Source organism: Hippopotamus amphibius, chromosome 9, assembly GCF_030028045.1.
Source record: "Hippopotamus amphibius kiboko isolate mHipAmp2 chromosome 9, mHipAmp2.hap2, whole genome shotgun sequence".
Lineage (NCBI taxonomy): Eukaryota > Metazoa > Chordata > Mammalia > Artiodactyla > Hippopotamidae > Hippopotamus > Hippopotamus amphibius.
The window spans coordinates 77,001,825-77,020,341 of record NC_080194.1 but is presented as its reverse complement, the minus strand read 5'-3'; the positions used below and the strand labels follow the sequence as shown (position 1 = coordinate 77,020,341).

Below are 18,517 nucleotides of genomic sequence, written 5' to 3'. Positions count from 1 at the left end.
CATACGTAATAAGAAAAACCCAGTTATAAATATTAGCAGTTTCCTTCCAGGGCTGCTGCGGCATTAAATTAGTTAAAACATGTGGAGTGTACACAACAGGGCTTGACACACAGTAAGCATGACGTTAACATAACCAGTTCTCAGGCTGCCTGTAAGCTACAAGGATTCTGGAAGGAATCTAAATTAAAACATGGCACAACAGCAATTTAGAAAACTGTTGGACAACTCATATATGTGTGTCCAGCACAATTACAAGTCTTCCATTCATTTTTGCATTTCCTCCTTTCGATCATCTGCGGAAGTTGGCACAAATAGCCCCATTTTGCAGTCTAGGAGGTTGGGAATCCTGGAGATGATGTGATTTTTCTAAAGCCACTTAGATTGTCAAGGCTCAGGCCAGATTCAATCCCAGGTCTATAAGAACCTGAAGTCTAGTTCCACCTAGAAGCTAACCCTGCCAGCCACGAGGAGTTGACCCCCTCACATGGGTACGAGGTAGTGCTTCTTTTATTTGCAATGGTAAGGACTTGACAATCTCTTTTCAGATGTCCATTTCAGGAATTTCTAGCATGAAAAAATAAGAGCTGTAGTAGAAACATCCTGGGACTGGTACATCTCCTAACCCTGACTCCTAGCACAGTGAATAGGAGAGAAATACCTGCTTAGCCGGGTCAGAACCAAGGATGATGACTTTGCTGGAATTATCCCTTGTCTCTCACATGGAATTCACTCGCCTAGCAACCTCGTACATCTAGAAAAGCCACACATACTCCACCTCAGCACAAGTGCCACTTATCACTTATTTGTGAAAGCTCACGGCCTCCCCTCAGAGAAGGCTCTCCCCCACCACTAGCTTCCTACTCACGACAAATTAGAAGTAGATATAAGAAAAGCAGCTGCTGAAAGGCACACGTGGTCTTTAGGAAGCATTGACGATCTTCTGACTTGAGAGAAGGAAGAAAAGATAGAGGAACTATAATGAAAAACTGAGGCAACAATTCAAACAGTGTTTTAGGGCCATATTTGTTGTTACCCAGACCGCAAACACTGAGATACAAACAATTGGTAATGTACGATGTTGATATTACATTTTAAAAATGAGGCCAAATGACATCCACGCTCCTCAAGGAAACAGAGAAGAATGTAATACATTTTTAAACTGCTTCCATGAAAGAGAACTCAAGTCAATGCATAAAGGAGTCAGCTTCGGTTACCTGGAAAATTCACTTCTGTGAAATAACTCATTCTCTTGCTCCCTGAGGTATTACCGTATATGAGTCGATTGCAGCGGCAACTCACTCACAGGTGAATAGCTGTCATCTTAAAACCTCCATGGAGAGGAAACAGAAAAGAAGACTGTATTTTTCTCTCCAAACATCTGGCCTTTCCAAATATGTCATTGGAAATGGGGCCAGGTGTGCAGGCATCGCAGTGGATTAGGACAGCGCCTCAGGAGGGAGAGGAGACCCTCCTTCCAACCCAGCAGCCTGGGCTGTGTCCTCTGCCACTCCCCCTTGCAACATGGTTTTCACATTATTCATATTTTCACATTCAACGGACGCTGCTCCAGAGCTGCTTCTCCTGTCCTTCAGGAAGGGAAAAGAAAATCATTCTTGGAACCTGCTTGTGTCACAGTGAATCCCAAACACACTGGCTCCTTGCCGGTCCACGTTGCCTGCCTGTTTTGGGACCCTGGCCTGGGATTCCATCATTATCCTAGTTTGTAAGCTGTAGGTCACTCAGAGCAGATTCTGTGTGTGTGAAGTCTATTAAACAAGAATGATATTCTCTCTACTCAGTGCTCTGTGGTGACCTAAATGGGAAGGAAATTCAAAAAAGAGGGGTTATATGCATATGTATAGCTGATTCACTTTGCTGTACAGCAGAAACTAACAAAACATTGTAAAGCAACTATACTCCAATAAAAATGAATTAAAAAACATATTCTCTAGCAAATCCATATATATATATATTTTAAAAAATTATCTGCTACCAAAAATAAATTAAATATAACTTTTTATGTCTAAAGCTAAAGAATTAATATTTGGTCAAATGCTCTGTGGTTGGCATGTCAAATGCAACCCCCCAAATGTGTGTGTACGTAGCACTTTGCTTTGAGATGTTCCCAATGTTAGTAATCATGATCCTGTAAAAGCCTGCAGCTTTCCTCAGAAGTGAAGCAGATGTGCTGTGGGGAGGCCTGCCTGGCTTCTGGGACTCCTGGTGCATTTGCCAACAGTGCACAGGGAACCGGGGGTCAGGAGGACTCCAGCAGCACATCCAGTCTGGACATCAGAAACACTAGGAGTCTTTACATCTCCACTTGGAATCACGGTGAGTTTTTGTTCAGAACTTTCACCCTGCTTTCATAAGAAGGACTTATTTGGGGTTTGCTCTTTTGTGTTTCTTTTCTTTTCTTTATTGAAATATAGTTGATTTACAATGCTGTTTGTTTTTAAGAGGAAATACAAACCTAAAAAAAAAAAAACTAAAAAAATCAAGTTACTTCAAAGGGGCTGCAAGGAAAGGGGCAATGATGGGACTATTGACATGGAAACTGGCAAATGCCCCCAGGGCTCCCTTCCCTGCCTGTCCTGAGCCCCAGTCAGTTTTTAACATTTACCCTGACCTAAAACCCTTCCTTTTTCAGCTATCATTTCAGGCAAAGATCGTATTCCTGGTTTTTGAGCTGCACTCTTTTCCTTCACTATGTCTATGTACTTTTTATATTTCAGAGATTCCTCAAAGTTTCTGATACACAAACGATCACCATTCTCTACTGTGATCATGGATTTATTGGTTCATTTGGCTTTACCTTTTTTCTATAATTTCTAGAGATGGGCACGTGCTTCGTCTGTCGCTTTAAACCATAACCACTTTCTTAATCTTTAATAATCTGCTCATTAAAATATTCTTTTTCTAAATGGAAGCTTGTTTATTTATTCCTGCTATATAGAGCCCCAAATTTAAACAGTAGTTTTCAAACATTGCATTAACATTATTGGAACACATCTGTCCAGAGGGCTATGTTCTCTGACGTCACTTTGTTGGAATTTCAAAGGAAATGTCATTACAACTTGTATTTCCTACTCTTCCATGCTGAACTAAACAGTCAATCATTCTAAAAATGTTATTTGATGTTCAAGTTATATTGGTTGCTCTTCTAAACCTTTAAAACCAACTTCCCAAAGTCGCGTGAACTCCAAGTGAGAAGGATTGTCCTTCTAAAAATAAATATTGGTGGTCACCCTGCAGGTGCAAATTTAAACATGCTAATCCTCCAGGTTCTAGTGCTTTTCAAACTCAGGAAGGAATGTTTTGAGTTTAAATGTTTAAATGTCATTGAGAGAAGGGAAGAGACAACAGGAGAAATAAGAGATGGCAAAGTGAAGGCCAGAGCCATGAAAACACAAAAGGAACTTGAAAGTTGAACACAGGCTGGGAGACTTAAAGAGGAGAGAGAGAATGTAAATTTGGGATTTGGGTTTGTTTTTTTGTTTTTTTTTTTCCTTTTTTTTTTTTTTTGAGGCTGAAATGCAATTATTATGTTATATAAAAGATTTGGAATATGGATGAATCATCCTCATTTTAAGAGGGAAACCTTACCATGGAACCATTATAAAGAATTGCTTTAAAATACTTCTGCAGAGTCAAAGTGCCTTTCAAAAGATTCCTAGGCTGAGAGGACTGTGTGTTTAGGATCAAATAAAGACATTCTGGAATTTCAAGCATATATAAAGACACGTGACTTTGCCAGATACATAGAAATTGGTCTGATGGTTGGACATATTTTTGTATATAAGGTAAATCAAAATTCTCCCTGACTTTAAGCAAAATTTCCACAGGGCTTGTATCTTTGGGAACACAAGCTTCTGCTTGTGTTTATATTAAAGCTGAGTCTTGTGATGTCCCTTATGTCTCTTTTAATATTCTTGTTAATATTACTTTATAATATTGACATTTTGGATTTCAATATCTGAGGTCTTTACACAAAGGGTCTCTGGTAGATTTATTATGGTTATCTTTCCCTATAACAAGGCAGGGGCTGAAATATGTATTCTTACTGTACATGGAGGGCATGAGAGAGTGAAAGCTTGAATAATGCTCCTGGTAAGAATACGATCTCTCGCAAGAATAAAGATGCAGATACAGAGAATGGACTGGAGGACACGGGGTTGGGGGCGCGGGGCGGGGTGCAAAGGGGAAGCTGGGACGAAGTGAGAGAGTAGCATAGACATATATACACTACCAACTATAAAATAGATAACTAGTGGGAAGTTGCTGTATAACAAAGGGAGATCAACTGGATGATGCGTGATGCCTTAGAGGGCCGGGACGGCGGGGTGGGGGGGGGGGGGGTCGCGGGAGGGAGGGGATATGGGGATATGTGTATAAATACAGCTGATTCACTTTGGTGTACCTCATAAGCTGTACAAGAGTGTAAAGCAATTATATTCTAATAAAGAGCTTAAAAAAAAAAAGAATACGGTCTTTCGTTTGGTGAGTACTGCTCACATAATCCATGCTGTAAATTAGGGGGGCATTTTCAGGTCATTGTCTCCTACACTTTTATATGTACAGTTTTCAAATTATATTGAGATTTAGTTCACAGACAACAACATGCACCTATTTTTAGTGTAGAGCTGATTAGTTTTCACTCATTTAAGCACCAACATAACTGCCACCCTGCTCCAGATTTCCATGATCCCAAAAAGTCCCTTGTGCCCCTTCGTAGTCAATTACCCAAAAACCCCAACCCTACGAAACCACTGACTTGATTTCAGGCACTCTATATTAGTTTTTGCCTGTTGTAGAATTTCATATAAATGAAATCACACAGTATCTGATTTTTCTGCTGCTTTTATTTATCAGGATGGTTCTCAGATGCATCCATTTTGTTAGATGTATCAATGGTTTGTCCTTTTAAATTGCTGAGAAGCCATCTGTTGCTTAAATTTCCCATGGTTTAACTATTTACCTGTTGAGAATTTGGGCTTTTTTATAGTTTGAGGCTCTCATAAATGAAGCTGCTATGAACATTTGCATACAATGTGTATTTGTGGACATGTGTTTTATCCTTGGTAAATTCCTAGAAGTGGAATTGCTGGGTCATATGCTAAGTGTATGTTTAACTTTACAACAAAGTGCTAAACTGTTTTCCACAGTGCTTATACTGAAAGCAGCTCTTCCGTCCTGTTCGCATTGGCCCATTTCTGTTCCCCTCTAACTCAAAAGACTCTAATTATAGGAATGAGAGCACTAGGCAATTTCACCTAACTCCTGACCTATGCTCTCCTGAATGCACACCATGCCTTGTCTAACCTATTGGTTCTTTTCCTAGATAAAAAGAAGTAAGGCTAGCTCTCTCCCTCTAATATCCCCCCAAGCAATCTTGCAGGCAGCTAACATCTGAAGAGAGTCAGCCAGTCTGCACACAATGGAGAACGATGCAGAACCCAACCTCCTGCCTTGATGATTTGCTGAGATTCTTCCCCTCTTTTTCCCCTTAAAAACTGTCCTGGCTGAGCAGAATCTTCACAGCTGATCTTTGGACATGAGTCTACCCTCTCCCCAAGGTGCTGGCTTTTCTGATTAAAGCACTTTTCCTTTCTATTGACGTTAGCCTCTTGAATTATTAGCTTTTGAGTGGAGAGCAGCCGAAACTGAGTTCGGTAACAAGACCATTTTAATGGTCCCAGAGTTAACACATAAGAGCTTCAGTGGCTCCACATCTTCACCAACACCTGATATTGTCAGCCTTTTAAATTCTTGTCCTTCTAGTAGCTGTGTAGTGGAATTTCATTACAGTTTAATTTTTATTTCTCTGATAGATATGTTGAACATATGTTCATGTGCTTATTCCATTCATATATCTTCTGTGAATTGTCTAAGTGTTTTGTTCATTTCAAGGAAGGTTGTTAGAATTATATTGTAAGAATTCTTCATATAGCACAGATGTAAATTCTTTTCAGATATGTGGACGGCAAATGATTGCTCCCAGTTTGTGGCTTGTCTTTTCATTTACTCTTAGTGGCATTTCTAATACTGAGGAAGCCAGTTATGAGTCGAATTTCATCCCCGCACCCCCCCCCACCCCCGCCGCCAAGTACACCTTGAAGTCCTAATGCCAGTGCATCAGAACGTGACCTTATTTGGAAATAGGGTCTTTCAAAGGTAATGAAGATAATACGAAGTCATAAATGTGGCCCCAATCTGATGTTTGATGTCCTTATAACAAGGGAGAATCTGACACAGAGTGATACACACAGGAGGAAGGCCATGTGACAATGAAGGTAGGGATTGGGGTGATGCACCTATAAGCCAGGAAACACCAAAGATGGCCAGGAAACCACCAGAAGCTCGCAGAGAGGCCTGGAACAGAGTCTCCCTCACAGGTCTCAGAAGGAACCAATCCTGCCTACACCTTGATCACAGGTATCTCTCCTCCAGTTATGAGAAAATACATTTCTGCTGTTTAAGCCATGAGGTGTTGAGTACTTTGTTATGGCAACCATAGGAAAATAATACAAAAGCAAATGTATCCTCTTTTTTCTCTTATGCTTAGAGCTTTTAGTGAGCTAGCAAGTCCTGGTCTAGCTCAGCACTACTAAGATTTATTCCTAGGTTGTCCTCTAGATTTATATTATTTTTATATCATACACGGCATACTCCACACATTTTTCTTTTCACTGGGTTTCATGTTTAGATTTTCTAATGCCTGAGAAGGCACTTGTTTCTTGTATAATTTATAGAATGAATCATGGTTTCTGTTAATAGGGTAAATACATCAAGTGGCTCTTTGCCCAACTCTTCAAGTTCAACTCGGAGGAAGTTTTATTTCCAAGGGGACAGGCCCACTGTCCTTTTGGTTCCCTTCATATTAAGCTAGAGATGATCATAACTGACGTTTTAATACCAATCACTGAGTGCCCTGCACAGGCACGCCCGGGAGCACTTAACCATTTCCAGCACCTTTCTTCCACTGTGGGTAAATGTCCTGAAAGCACTGAGAAGGAGACCCTTTTTCTCCCGAGTGCACAATAACACCTACATTTTCAGGGCACATTCTAGCTTTCTAGCACTCTACTTCATGAAAGGACAGACCATGCCATATATACATTACTAATAAGAAAAAAAATCAACTTGTGCACTTTAAATATATGCAGTTTATTGTATGTCAATTATATCTCAATAAAATTCTTAAAAAAAAAAAAAAGGCCAGACCACCAACTAACTGAATCATGCATTTCCACCTTGAGACATTAGTATCTTTGTTGGAAGTTATTCTATGGTAACTCTGCCCTTTGTAGTTGAGAAAGCAAAAATCATTTAAGGTCATGAAAAGGACTGAGAAGTTAATTCAGTAAATATTCTCTGTAAACCCTGCTTTGGAACAGAATACCCAGTGATTGATGCATGTAGCCTATCTGCTCTTCTGTCACTATGTTACAAATATAGCATTGCTTTCTGAGTCCTGAACTTCTTTTGTGCATTAGAGGCAAGTCTGCAATACACCTACACTGAAAACTTGCTTCAGGTAAACGACTTACCCTTGACTGACAGGTGTCTCCATGTCACTGTTGGCTCAGGTCTGCCGATAGCAAGACACAGCAGGGTCACACTACTCCCCTCATTCACAGTGACATCTGAGGAGATATTCATGATCTGGGGAGGAACTGTAAGGAGACAGAGAGGAAAAGAAATATATGAGAATGATTCTTGGCACAAAAGGAGGTGTTAGCAGAAAACTATTCATATAGCATGTTTTGGTGATGAATACGATTCTCAATAATAATTTTCAAATTATTTCAGATTATCATGCTTGATTCGCCAAGGATGTGACCATTAACACAACAGGTACAGAGCACTCGTGGAGGTGGCTCTACATAATGTCTGGATGTACCAGGATGCAGGTGTGTGTGGGGGGTGTTCTGGGGAAATAGTAACTGAAGAGACAGGCATTACAGATGGTTGATGGAAAAGCAGAACCAAACGGAACACACAGAGTTTTCTAAGAGTTCCTATCGACCCGTGCGCTCATTCCTATTAGTGGAACCCCTGGCTTATGCGGTAACCCCCCAAGTATCCCCAGCTCAGCCTTTGTTTCCAATGACTCATTCACAAAGCCTCCACGGTACTGAATTAGTTACCGTTTCCTGAGCACTCCAAACTTTTGAATGCTTTGGCCTCACACAGGTTGTTCTATCCTGGAATTATTTTCTTTCACATTTCTTTTCCCAAAAATTCTTGCTCCTTCCTTAAAACATATCCTTTAAAACTTGGTGAAATTTTCAGACTCTCCCAATCAGCATTAACTGCTTTCTCCCGGAGACCCCACAAGCAATCTATTGCCCCAGCTACTATCGTTACGCTAAGATCTTATTATAGAATTTATTTGTAATGGCATCAGTCCTAGTGGTTAGGGGCAGGGCTCTGGAGCTCAGCTCCTCACCTGCTCAGTAATCCCGGGCAAGGTAAATTGTCATCACCTCTTCAAGCCTTGGTTTCCTCACCTGTGAAACAGGATAGCAGTAGCTAAACTCACTGTGTTATTAATTAAACAATGGCTGAGCATGGTTTCAATTAAACAATGGCTGAGCAGGGCAGCTGGGGTAAAGGAAGCACTCAATCAATGGAAGCTGCTAAGAGGACCGTGGTGACAGGGATGACAGCAGCAACAATGCCATCTTTCAGAACAGACTGCTGTCCTCTCGTGGGCCAGGTCCACGTCCGTTTACCTGTAGCATCACAAAGGCTGACATGACCCCTGGACTTGCTGTCTACCTTATCCTACCTCCAGGCCTGATTTTTAACTCAATTCGAAGCTGGGCATCGGAAAATACCTAGATTCCTTCTCTAATGTTACTTCTCATCACCCTCAGACTGCTTGAGTTTCTCATCAATTTTCACGTGGTCAGTGGAAGCAACCTCCCACCTGGACCATCCCACCTGGTATCTTTGAAATTTTGGATCCTCCAACCTGCTCCCTCCACGTAACCACACTGATCTTTTCAGGCAATAATCTCATCAAACTGTTACCTGCCCACGCCTCGCTCCCTGAGCTCACCGTGCCCCCACCCCAGGCTTAGCACAAGCCTCCTTTCCTTGACCTGAGCCCCCTGCAGTCTAACCCCAACCCAGTGACAAGCGTCTTCCTGGCAATGTCCTCACTAAGGCGGCTCACTGCACACTCTGCACCGGGCTCCCCGTGGAACACAGCAGAGGCAGAGTCCCTTCCAAGACTTTGCTTTTCCTCTTCTTCACTTAATTTCCTACCTGAAAATACACAGCTCGTCTTTCAAGGGACATCAAAGGTCACCTCCCCTTTGCAATTTTCCCTAACCTCTCCCCAAATCCTGAAAAGAGAATCCCCCACCTCCCCCTCAGGGAGGGGGCTGAACATGTTGTACTTAACCAACTGATTGTTTTACGCCTGCCTCTTTACCTAGAGAGTGGGGTGCTGGAGGATAAGGATGGAATGACACCCACCTCTCTTTCCTCAGTGTCTGGCTCAAGGCTGACAAGGGTACCTGCTTCATTCCTCTTTGAGAGAAAGATCCAAAGAACAGATTGAAAACATCCTCCAACTAAGCGGGGCAAAGCTCTTAATGGAGGATTTCTGATACCTAAAGCTTTCTTCTCAATTTTCTTTCAGATTCTCAAAATAAAAGGAAGGACAGCAGAGAGAGGAGGTTCCAAGCTTATAGTTATGCTGATTTATTCCAACTGCCAGTTTAATTATGAATTATTAATTACCAAACAGGTAGAGTGCTAGTAGATTCCAAACCACCCTGGGTCAGTGGCAGAGGAGAATTACGACTGATGCTTGATCCAGACAACTCTGCAGCCTGGAGTTTTATGCTGCTGAGACCTTAGAGGTAAGTCTTTTCAAGGAGAAGCCATAAGTAACGTGGAGAACATTTGCCATCTTAAGGAATCCACGTTAGCAAATAAATAAAAATTACCTGGCTTATAAATCTGCCACATTTTGGATTATTTCTGCATTAGGAATTGGCCTGAAATTTCATTGCACATATTTTACCAAAATACACAGTGGGAAAAAATAGTGTACTTTCTAACTACACTGCACTCTCTTGAGAAAACTGTACTACTTGTTTTTCAGTATTTTCCAGCTTGTTAAAAAATCGTTCTGGGCTTAGAAATGTCAATACTTTTTCTCACTTTTTATAAAGCAACAACTTCAGTGCACCTTCCAGAATATTCTCAGAATAATGTCTGCTTTAGCTGGATGGGATAGGCCGTCTGAAGCTCTCTTTCTCTAGACCCAAGAGTCTCCCTGGTTTTCAGGTGGACACAGCTGCAGTGGGAGGGTCAGGTGGAGGATGATTTAGGACATTGCAGCTTTGATGCCCAGGGACAGAGCACTCAGTATGGCCCCTGATTCAGGGCTATCACTTCCATATATGTTATGTTTCATCTAATAGTTTAAAAGATCCTGCATTAGGAGATATTTGTAAAATTCCATGGATATTTTGGGGACATCCTCATTCCACAGGTGTTTGGTCCCTGTCCCGCATTAGCAGGGAGCTTCCTGGAGGGGGATCGTGAAGGTTGACCCAGACGTTTCACCAAGCCCCAGGTACTGTCCCCTCCATCCTCTGCAGGCCCACACTGTCCTCTGTCACTTTCCCAAAGGAGGAAAGGTAAGGACAGTGTCAAGGGTGAGGGTCACCAGTAAGACAGGAAACACAGAAAGTGAAGTGGGAGAAAGGAAAGTTCTTTCTGTTCTCAATTATGATATCACTATTAATACATAATAAGTAATAATACATATTATTAACCTATGACTTGATTGTTTTCAACCTGCTTATACATGCATTATTGTGTGGCTTTTTCACAAATTATGAGATAAACAGAACAAATTTTCTCACTGTTAAAAATGAAGAAACTGAGGCATGGGGAGGGTTAAGTAAATTGCTAAAAGTCTTGTGGTTAGTAAACGGCAGAATTCTTTCCACTATATGTATGTTGCCCCTTTGTTTAACCTCCTATCAATGCCTCAAATCCAATATTTGTTATTTGCTTTTTTTGATTCCTCTGCTCCGAAGGTCCTCCCACTGTATTTCCCCTCACAGTGAAGCCTGCCGTGGACAAAACCACCTCCTCTGGTCGGTCGGCTTCCCCAGCACAGCACCTGCCACCAAGGCTGGGGCGGCTCAATCACCCTCGCTTCTCCCATGCTGAGCTTGCCAAGGGAGGTACTCATCACTTCTCATTCATTTTAAATCTGAACTGAATTTGGCAGTTCATGGTCAAATTCATGATCCTCCCCTTGTTTCCGTAACTTTTGAAGAAAGAAGCACTTGGAAATAACTTCAAATGCTTCTGTGTATTTTGACAGGAGAGCTTTGTTCAATTTCCAGGCACATATCTGTGGCAAATGAGCCTATCTATCTATCTGTCTATTATCTATCTATCCATCTATTTATCACCTATCTATCATCTATCTATCTACCTATCTATCATCTGTCTATCACTAGTGTTTATGAACATACAGATAAACACAAAACATGTATAACAATCTTACCAGAAATGCTGTAATCACTCAAAGAAAATAGTAGGACCCACAAGAGTCTAATTAAAGGATTACAAATAGCCCAGTGTGTTCCCAGTCACATCTGGAGACACTGGGGTCCCTCCCCTGCAGGTCATGCGTGCATCTGGTTATCTTCTCATTGACAGTGAGGGCTTTCAAGCGTCCTCACACGGCTGGGCAGACTGATCATTGCACAACTGCAAGGACTTCAGATTGTGGTCATTTTAGAAGGATAGATGGATAGGTAGATTGATCAATAGATAGACTGATAAATAGATATAGACGTACAGATACACATCTATACCTATATAGATACAGGTTTAGACATAGACATAGATAAAATATTGTCTCTCTCCGTGTATATGTATATACATATACACACAAACACGTACAGAGAGAGAGACAGACAAACACAATTTTATCAGAATGCACTCAGTGTCTTGAGGAAGGACGGTATCTTTGGGCTCCGGGTTACCATGAGGTATTTACACGTCCTCTCTTCACCCTCAGCCTGGCCGACTTCCCTGAAACATACCGACGTCTCTTACCCACGGCCCTTCCTTTCCAATCTCGCTGCCGTTGGCTTAGTTGAGAAGCTCATCATCTCTTCCTCGGTATATTACAAGTCTCCTTGCTTCTCTACCCACCGCCATTTCATAACAGACCCCATATGCCCACCACAGTTACCTCTTAAATATCTTGCTTCTGCCTGACACCCCCAACCTCTGCCCGTGGTGGAGACTGTGAAGCCCAGACTTCCGCGCAGGAACTTCAAAACCACTCCCAGCCCGGCCATAGCCTCAGTGCCAGCCCCTCCTCCGACAAGGAGCCCCACATCTCTCTGGGGCTACATTGTCCTCTCTTCCTCATGCCTTTATACACCATATTCCTTCTTCTTGGGAAACACTCCCACTTCTGTGCCCCGTGAGCTGCTGATCCTTCAATACTCAACTCGAATACGAGCTTCTCTATGACACCTTCGCTGTTCCCTCTGCTCACAAGGCATTCTTGTTTATGTGTTCATCACACCATTTATCTTTACAACTGAGCTACTCCATGGACAGGGTCTGCTATATTTATCCTTGTGTTCCTATTATACAACACCAAGCCTAAGACGGAGTAGCACCCTTCCCCTCAAATGTAGTGCGCAAATGCGTTTTTAAAGTGTGTCTTGCAATCTGGCAAGTGTTCTCCACCTTAGACATTCCACATTTGCCCTTTCCTCTCCCTGAACTACTCTCCACCTATTCTTTCAAATTTGTTTCCTTCTGGGTTCAGTTTTAATGCTACTTTCTCAGAGAAGTCTTTACCAATGACCGCTGTCCTCTTCCACCCACTGGATTCATGTCCTCTTCTTCTAATCACTTCTCAAACTTTAAATTTGTCTTCAAGAATTCTTATATACTTTTGTGCTTTTGTATACATTTGTATGATTATTTGCTTAAAGTCTCTCTGGCCCTGGACGATAGGCTTTATAAATCACAATACTCCCAGTGTACTGAACTATGCTTTTTACATAACAGGTGTTAAATAAAAATGTATGATTAAGTGCCTGTTATCAGGACTGTGTATACACATTATTGTATAATTGTGAGAGAGCAAGCCTGCGAGAGGAAAAGCTTTTTCTAAAGCAGAAATGTTTCTTTGTGCATAGCTAATTGGGTACTGACCTCTGGACATACCAGCACCACCCTACACAAAGCTGACCTGACAAGGTTGAAACAGCATATGAGAGGCCGTGTACCACAGCTTAGGTTTTGGAGTCCAGTAGATTTGTTTAACCTTGGGCTTAGCCCCTCTAAGCCCTGGTTCTTCGTTTGTAGAATAAAGATGATAGAATGTATCCCTCTAAGTTTTTGCAAGAATTAAGTGTAAATGTGTATATCATGCTACTATAGTGCCTGGAAATAAGTAAGTACTTAATAAATGGTAGCTGTTATTATTCATGTTTATATACTATTGTTAATATTATCCACGCTATATAGAATCTGACAGATGGCTTAATCTGTGCCTAACTGCACATTTTCTAAATCTTAATTCCTTCAATTTTAAGTCAGAACTTATATATGAAGTTTGCCTTGGATAGCTAGGACAATTCTAGAGTAAAAAAGGAAATATCTGATAAATAATTGTTAATTTCTGCCTCAATCTGAGCTATTGAACCTAAGTGAATGTGTAGGGCAAATTGCACACCTTTATATAAAGAAATTACCTGGCTCTTCCTTATGTATTTTCTTTTAGGGGTATGTTTCTGTTTCTAGAAAGAATAGGGTATAGAGCTTCAGCATCCTGCGCTCTTATTTCAAGGGCAGTAATTCCACCCATTGCAATTATATCCTGTCTTTGTCCAGTCACAGTATTTGACAGTCATGTTTTAAGTGTTTTATTTAAGAGCAAATGGCACAGTTAAAACAAATGAAAAAGAGAATCTTATCATTTGGAGCCACAGAGGCTAAAGTCTGAATACCACTTTTTTTTCAACTACTCTCTGTGTGATTAAGCCCTTTAAGTTTCCTCTACCATAAAATGGGCATAAAATATTTGCCACACAGGGATGTGGAGATGAGATTAGAGAGAATGATTTGAAAGAGACTTAAATAGCTATTATTGTTGTTTTCACACTATTATTCTCATTGCTATTATTATTATCCCCAGAGAATAATGTTGAGACCATGAGAAAATTAATACAAATATGAACTGCTTTCCACTACATTTTTAAACACTCAAGGCTAGTTTATTAAAAAAAAATACAGTAATGACTTTTAAAGACTCATTGTTTTATTAATAAAAGGATTACCTTTTATTCTGTTTTAACAAGGAAGCTTATTTCATAAACTAGAGTTAAGACTAATTTGGGAATTATGGTATGCATGCTAGGCTTGGTCATGCCATATTTTCTATACTAAATAGTATGATATGGTGCAAAAAGCTTTACACCAAGTGTCAGTAGACGTAGGTTCTAATCTTGGTTTCTCCACAGCTGTGTGATCTTTTGTAAATCAGTTAACCCATCTGGCTCAGGGGTGTGTGTGTGTTGTGTGTGTATGTGTGGGTGTTGTGTGTGTATATGTATTTGTGTGTGTGTATGTATGTGTGGGGTGGTCATGGTGATGGTGTCTGTTTGTTTATTTGGTTAGTTTTGGGTGAAGAATTTAGATGGTGAATTCTCAGGTCCCTTCTGGTCTAAATTCTGTGAATTAATGATCTTCTAGCAACAGTGCAAGTTCAAGGAGGCTACTCCTGGTAACAAAGTGATAACACCACCAGGAGCAATAACAAAACAGTTAGTGTTTACTTATTTGAGGTTGGATTTAAGTGCTCTGTATACATTATTTCCTTTAATCCTTAACACATCCCTAGTAAATATTCCCTATTAAAAATCAGCATAAAGGTAGACATCTACATCAGTGGAACAGAATTGTGTCCAAAATATATCCATACTTTTATGGCCAATTAATTTTCAATAGGGTGACAAGACAATACAATGAAGAAAGAATAGTCTTTTTAACAAGTGGCACTGGGGCAACTGGATATCCACGGGAAAAAGAATAAAGTTGGACCCTACTTCACACCATACACAAAACAACTCAAAATGCATCACATACCTAAATATATGAAGTAAATCTCAGAAAAAAACAAAGGTGTGAATATTTGTGATCTTGGCTTAGGCAATGATTTCTTAGACATGACACCAAAAGCACAAGCAACAAAAGAAAAGAAATGGATAAATTGTACATCATTGAAATTTTAAAAACTTTTTAATTCTGTGCAATTTGAAGCAAAGTTTGTGCCTCAAATGGCACTATTGAGATAGAAAAAATCCCCATAGAATAGGAGAAAATTTTTACAAATAATATATCTGATAGGGAACTAGTATCTAAAATGGATAAAAACACATGCAACTCAACAAAAAAAATACAAATAACCCAATTAAAATGTAGACAAAGGGATTTGAATAGACATTTATCCAATGAAGACACACAAATAGCCAGTATGTACATGAAAAGACGTTTAGCATCATTATTCATTAAGAAAATGCAAATCAAAACACAGTGCGTCTCAGAAACTGAGACGAAGCGAGAGAGTAGCACAGACATATATATACTACCAACTGTAAAATAGATAGTCAGTGGGAAGTTGTTGTATAACAAAGGGAGTCCAACTCGAGGATGGAAGATGCCTTAGAGGACTGGGGTGGGGAGGGTGGGGGGGACTGGAGGGATGGGGAGTCAAGGAAGGGAGGGAATACGGGGATATGTGTATAAAAACAGATGATTGAACTTGGTGTACCCCCAAAAAAATAATTAAAAAAAAACACAGTGCATTTCCACTTCACATCCACTAGAATGGCTATAATCAAAAAGACAGATAATAACAAGAGTTGGTGAGGATGTGGAGAAGTTGGCACCCTCACACACTGCTAGTGGAATTGTAAATGGTGCAGCCGCCTTAGGAGATTAAAGATACAGATACCATGTGAGTCACCAGTTCAATTCCTAGGTTTATACCCAAGAGGAATGAAAACACATCCACACAACAACTTTTACACAAATGCTCGTAACAGCATTATTCATCGTAGACAAAGACTGGACACAACCCAAACGTCCATCACCAGCCGAATGGATAAACAAAATGTGGTGTATTCATACAATGGAATACAATTCATCTGTTTAAAAAAAAAAAAAGAAAGAAAGAAAAATCCCAAAGTACCAATGCTTTAACATGGGTGAGGCTTGAAAACATTATGTTAAGTGGAAGGAACCAAACACCAACGGGGACATATTATATGGTTTCTATTTACATGAAACGTCCAAAATGGGCAAATCCATAGAGACGGAAAGTACATCAGTTGCCAGGGGCTAGAGGGAGGGGAAAATAAGGGGTGACCACTAATGGGCCTGGGTTTCTTTTGGGGTAATGAAGATGCTCTAGAACTGGACAGTGGTGATTTGTTCTACAATCTTGTGCATGTACTAAAAGTGACTGGATTGTACACTTTAAAAGGATGAATTTTCCAGTGAATGATAGATATCATATATCAATAAAGATGTTGTTAAAAAAAACCAAACAAACAAACAAGGCCTGTCAGCTCCTGGGAGGTAGAACCAGACGTTCTTCCACTAAGGAGAGAAGGCAACCTCCCACGTGGCGTTCTCAGAAAATATCTTCTTCATTTGTTGACAGTTCAAGGCATCTGCTTAACTCTCCATCTCTCATTACTTGCCCACGGTTTACCCTCCCTTTCCAAAACAACTAGCCATGCCCCAGCCATGTCAGCCTCTCTGCAATGCTCATAGCACCCCGTGCTCACTCATCATTCCACACTGTTACCTATGCTGTGTCCTCTGCCCATGTGCCCTCTCCCCCATCACCTGTCTAAGTCCTACTCATGCTTGAAAACTGATATTGAAATATAATACCCTCCCTCACCTCTCCCCATCCTAGAGGTGAGTATGGGGAGGTGCTTCTGGGTCCCTGTGCATAACAATGCAATATATTCTAAAACATTATCTGAGTGCCCAAAATATCCTAGGATTTCTTTGGGGGTAGAAGAGTGGACAGACAAGTTCCTGTCTCATGTCAGTTGTGGAGTTTAGTATCTAAAGGAGAACACTTACACTGACACATGGCCACGGGAATCAAAATGTAATGAAGCCGTGGGTGTGCAGGACACCAGGAGAGCCCATGATGGGGGTCTGTCCTGGCTAGTGGGTCTGGGTGAGGGATTTGTTCTGAGCAGAGGTGGGCAGAGGGATCAGCATATGCAAAAGCTCTGCAGAGACAGGAAGCAGGGTGAGCTTGGGACACTGTGGCTCAAGTGAAAAAGTAAAGCCATACAAGCATGAGGCTGGATAGGCAGAGGCCAGAATTCACAGGCTCTTGGAGGAAATGCTAAGATTTTTATCTTTTTATATGAGAAATGGGGGGCATTAATATGTGTGATGATGATGACCATGGTGGTGATGATGGTGATGGTGGTGGTGGTGATGGTGATGATGATGATGGCATTGGTGATGGTGACAGTGGTGATGGTGATGATGATGATGGCATTGGTGATGGTGACAGTGGTGATGGTGATGGTGACAGTGATGGTGATGGTGTTGATGGTGGTGATGGTGATGATGATGGTGATGGTGATGGTGATGATGATGATGGTGTTGGTGATGGTGATGGTGATTGGTGTTGGGGGCAGGACAGATTACATTGGGAATAGGGCAGAAGTGGAAACAGAAGAACTGGCTTGGATGTTGCCCAGCAGGGAGGTAGTGATACCTTGGACAAATGTGGTAGCAGGAGAAATGGGCAGAGAAGGAGAGATGTTGGAGACATTCAGAAGATAGAACAAATAAACCTTGGGGATGGATAAGGTTTGTATTAAGTGTTAAAGCACTTCTCACAGTGTTCTGTTGTCTATGTCTCTCTCACCCACTAGGCTGGGGACAGGTCTTCATAATCAAGGACAGTGACTTGTTCATCTCAGAGTCTCTAGAGCCTCACAATGCCTGGTATCCAGTAGGTGCTCAACCCACTGGATTTAAGTGATAGTGCAAGGCAGCTTCTAGAAAACACAAGCTCTCAGGATCCAGGGGGCAGCTAGAGAGCTGGGATGGGGTCAAATTGCGTGAGATCACATCCTGAGGCTTAAGAAGCAGGACCAGTTTACGTGGTTTTAGACTCTGAATGTGAACCTGGACTCCCTTCGTGCCCTGGTGTGCTGTGGTTTTATATTAACCTGGATAAGATTAGACCTGTGTGGCTCCGACTGCTTTTCTCTTCTTGGATCTATTTTGATGCGAGGGATGTAGGGAAGGAGAACAAATGGTTATGAATTACACATGAATACACGCCGGGGACCAGGACATCACCAACCCCCCAGCCTCCTCTGACATTAGTCATGGTCGTCTCTACTCTTTCTTACAGAATCTATTTATAGACACAGAAACAGATTTTCTATTTTTA

General features: G+C 41.2%; 1 protein-coding gene across 7 annotated transcripts in view; it reads right to left on the bottom strand.

Moving 5' to 3' along the window:
* OPCML (opioid binding protein/cell adhesion molecule like) overlaps window positions 1-18,517 on the bottom strand; it is a 1,059,893-nt gene that overhangs the window by 85,519 nt on the left and 955,857 nt on the right. For all 7 annotated transcript variants that reach the window (XM_057695557.1, XM_057695560.1, XM_057695563.1 and 4 more), the window contains one exon: window positions 7,551-7,676. In XM_057695557.1, coding sequence (XP_057551540.1) covers window positions 7,551-7,676 — 126 coding nt within the window. The remainder of the gene's footprint in view (window positions 1-7,550; window positions 7,677-18,517) is intronic.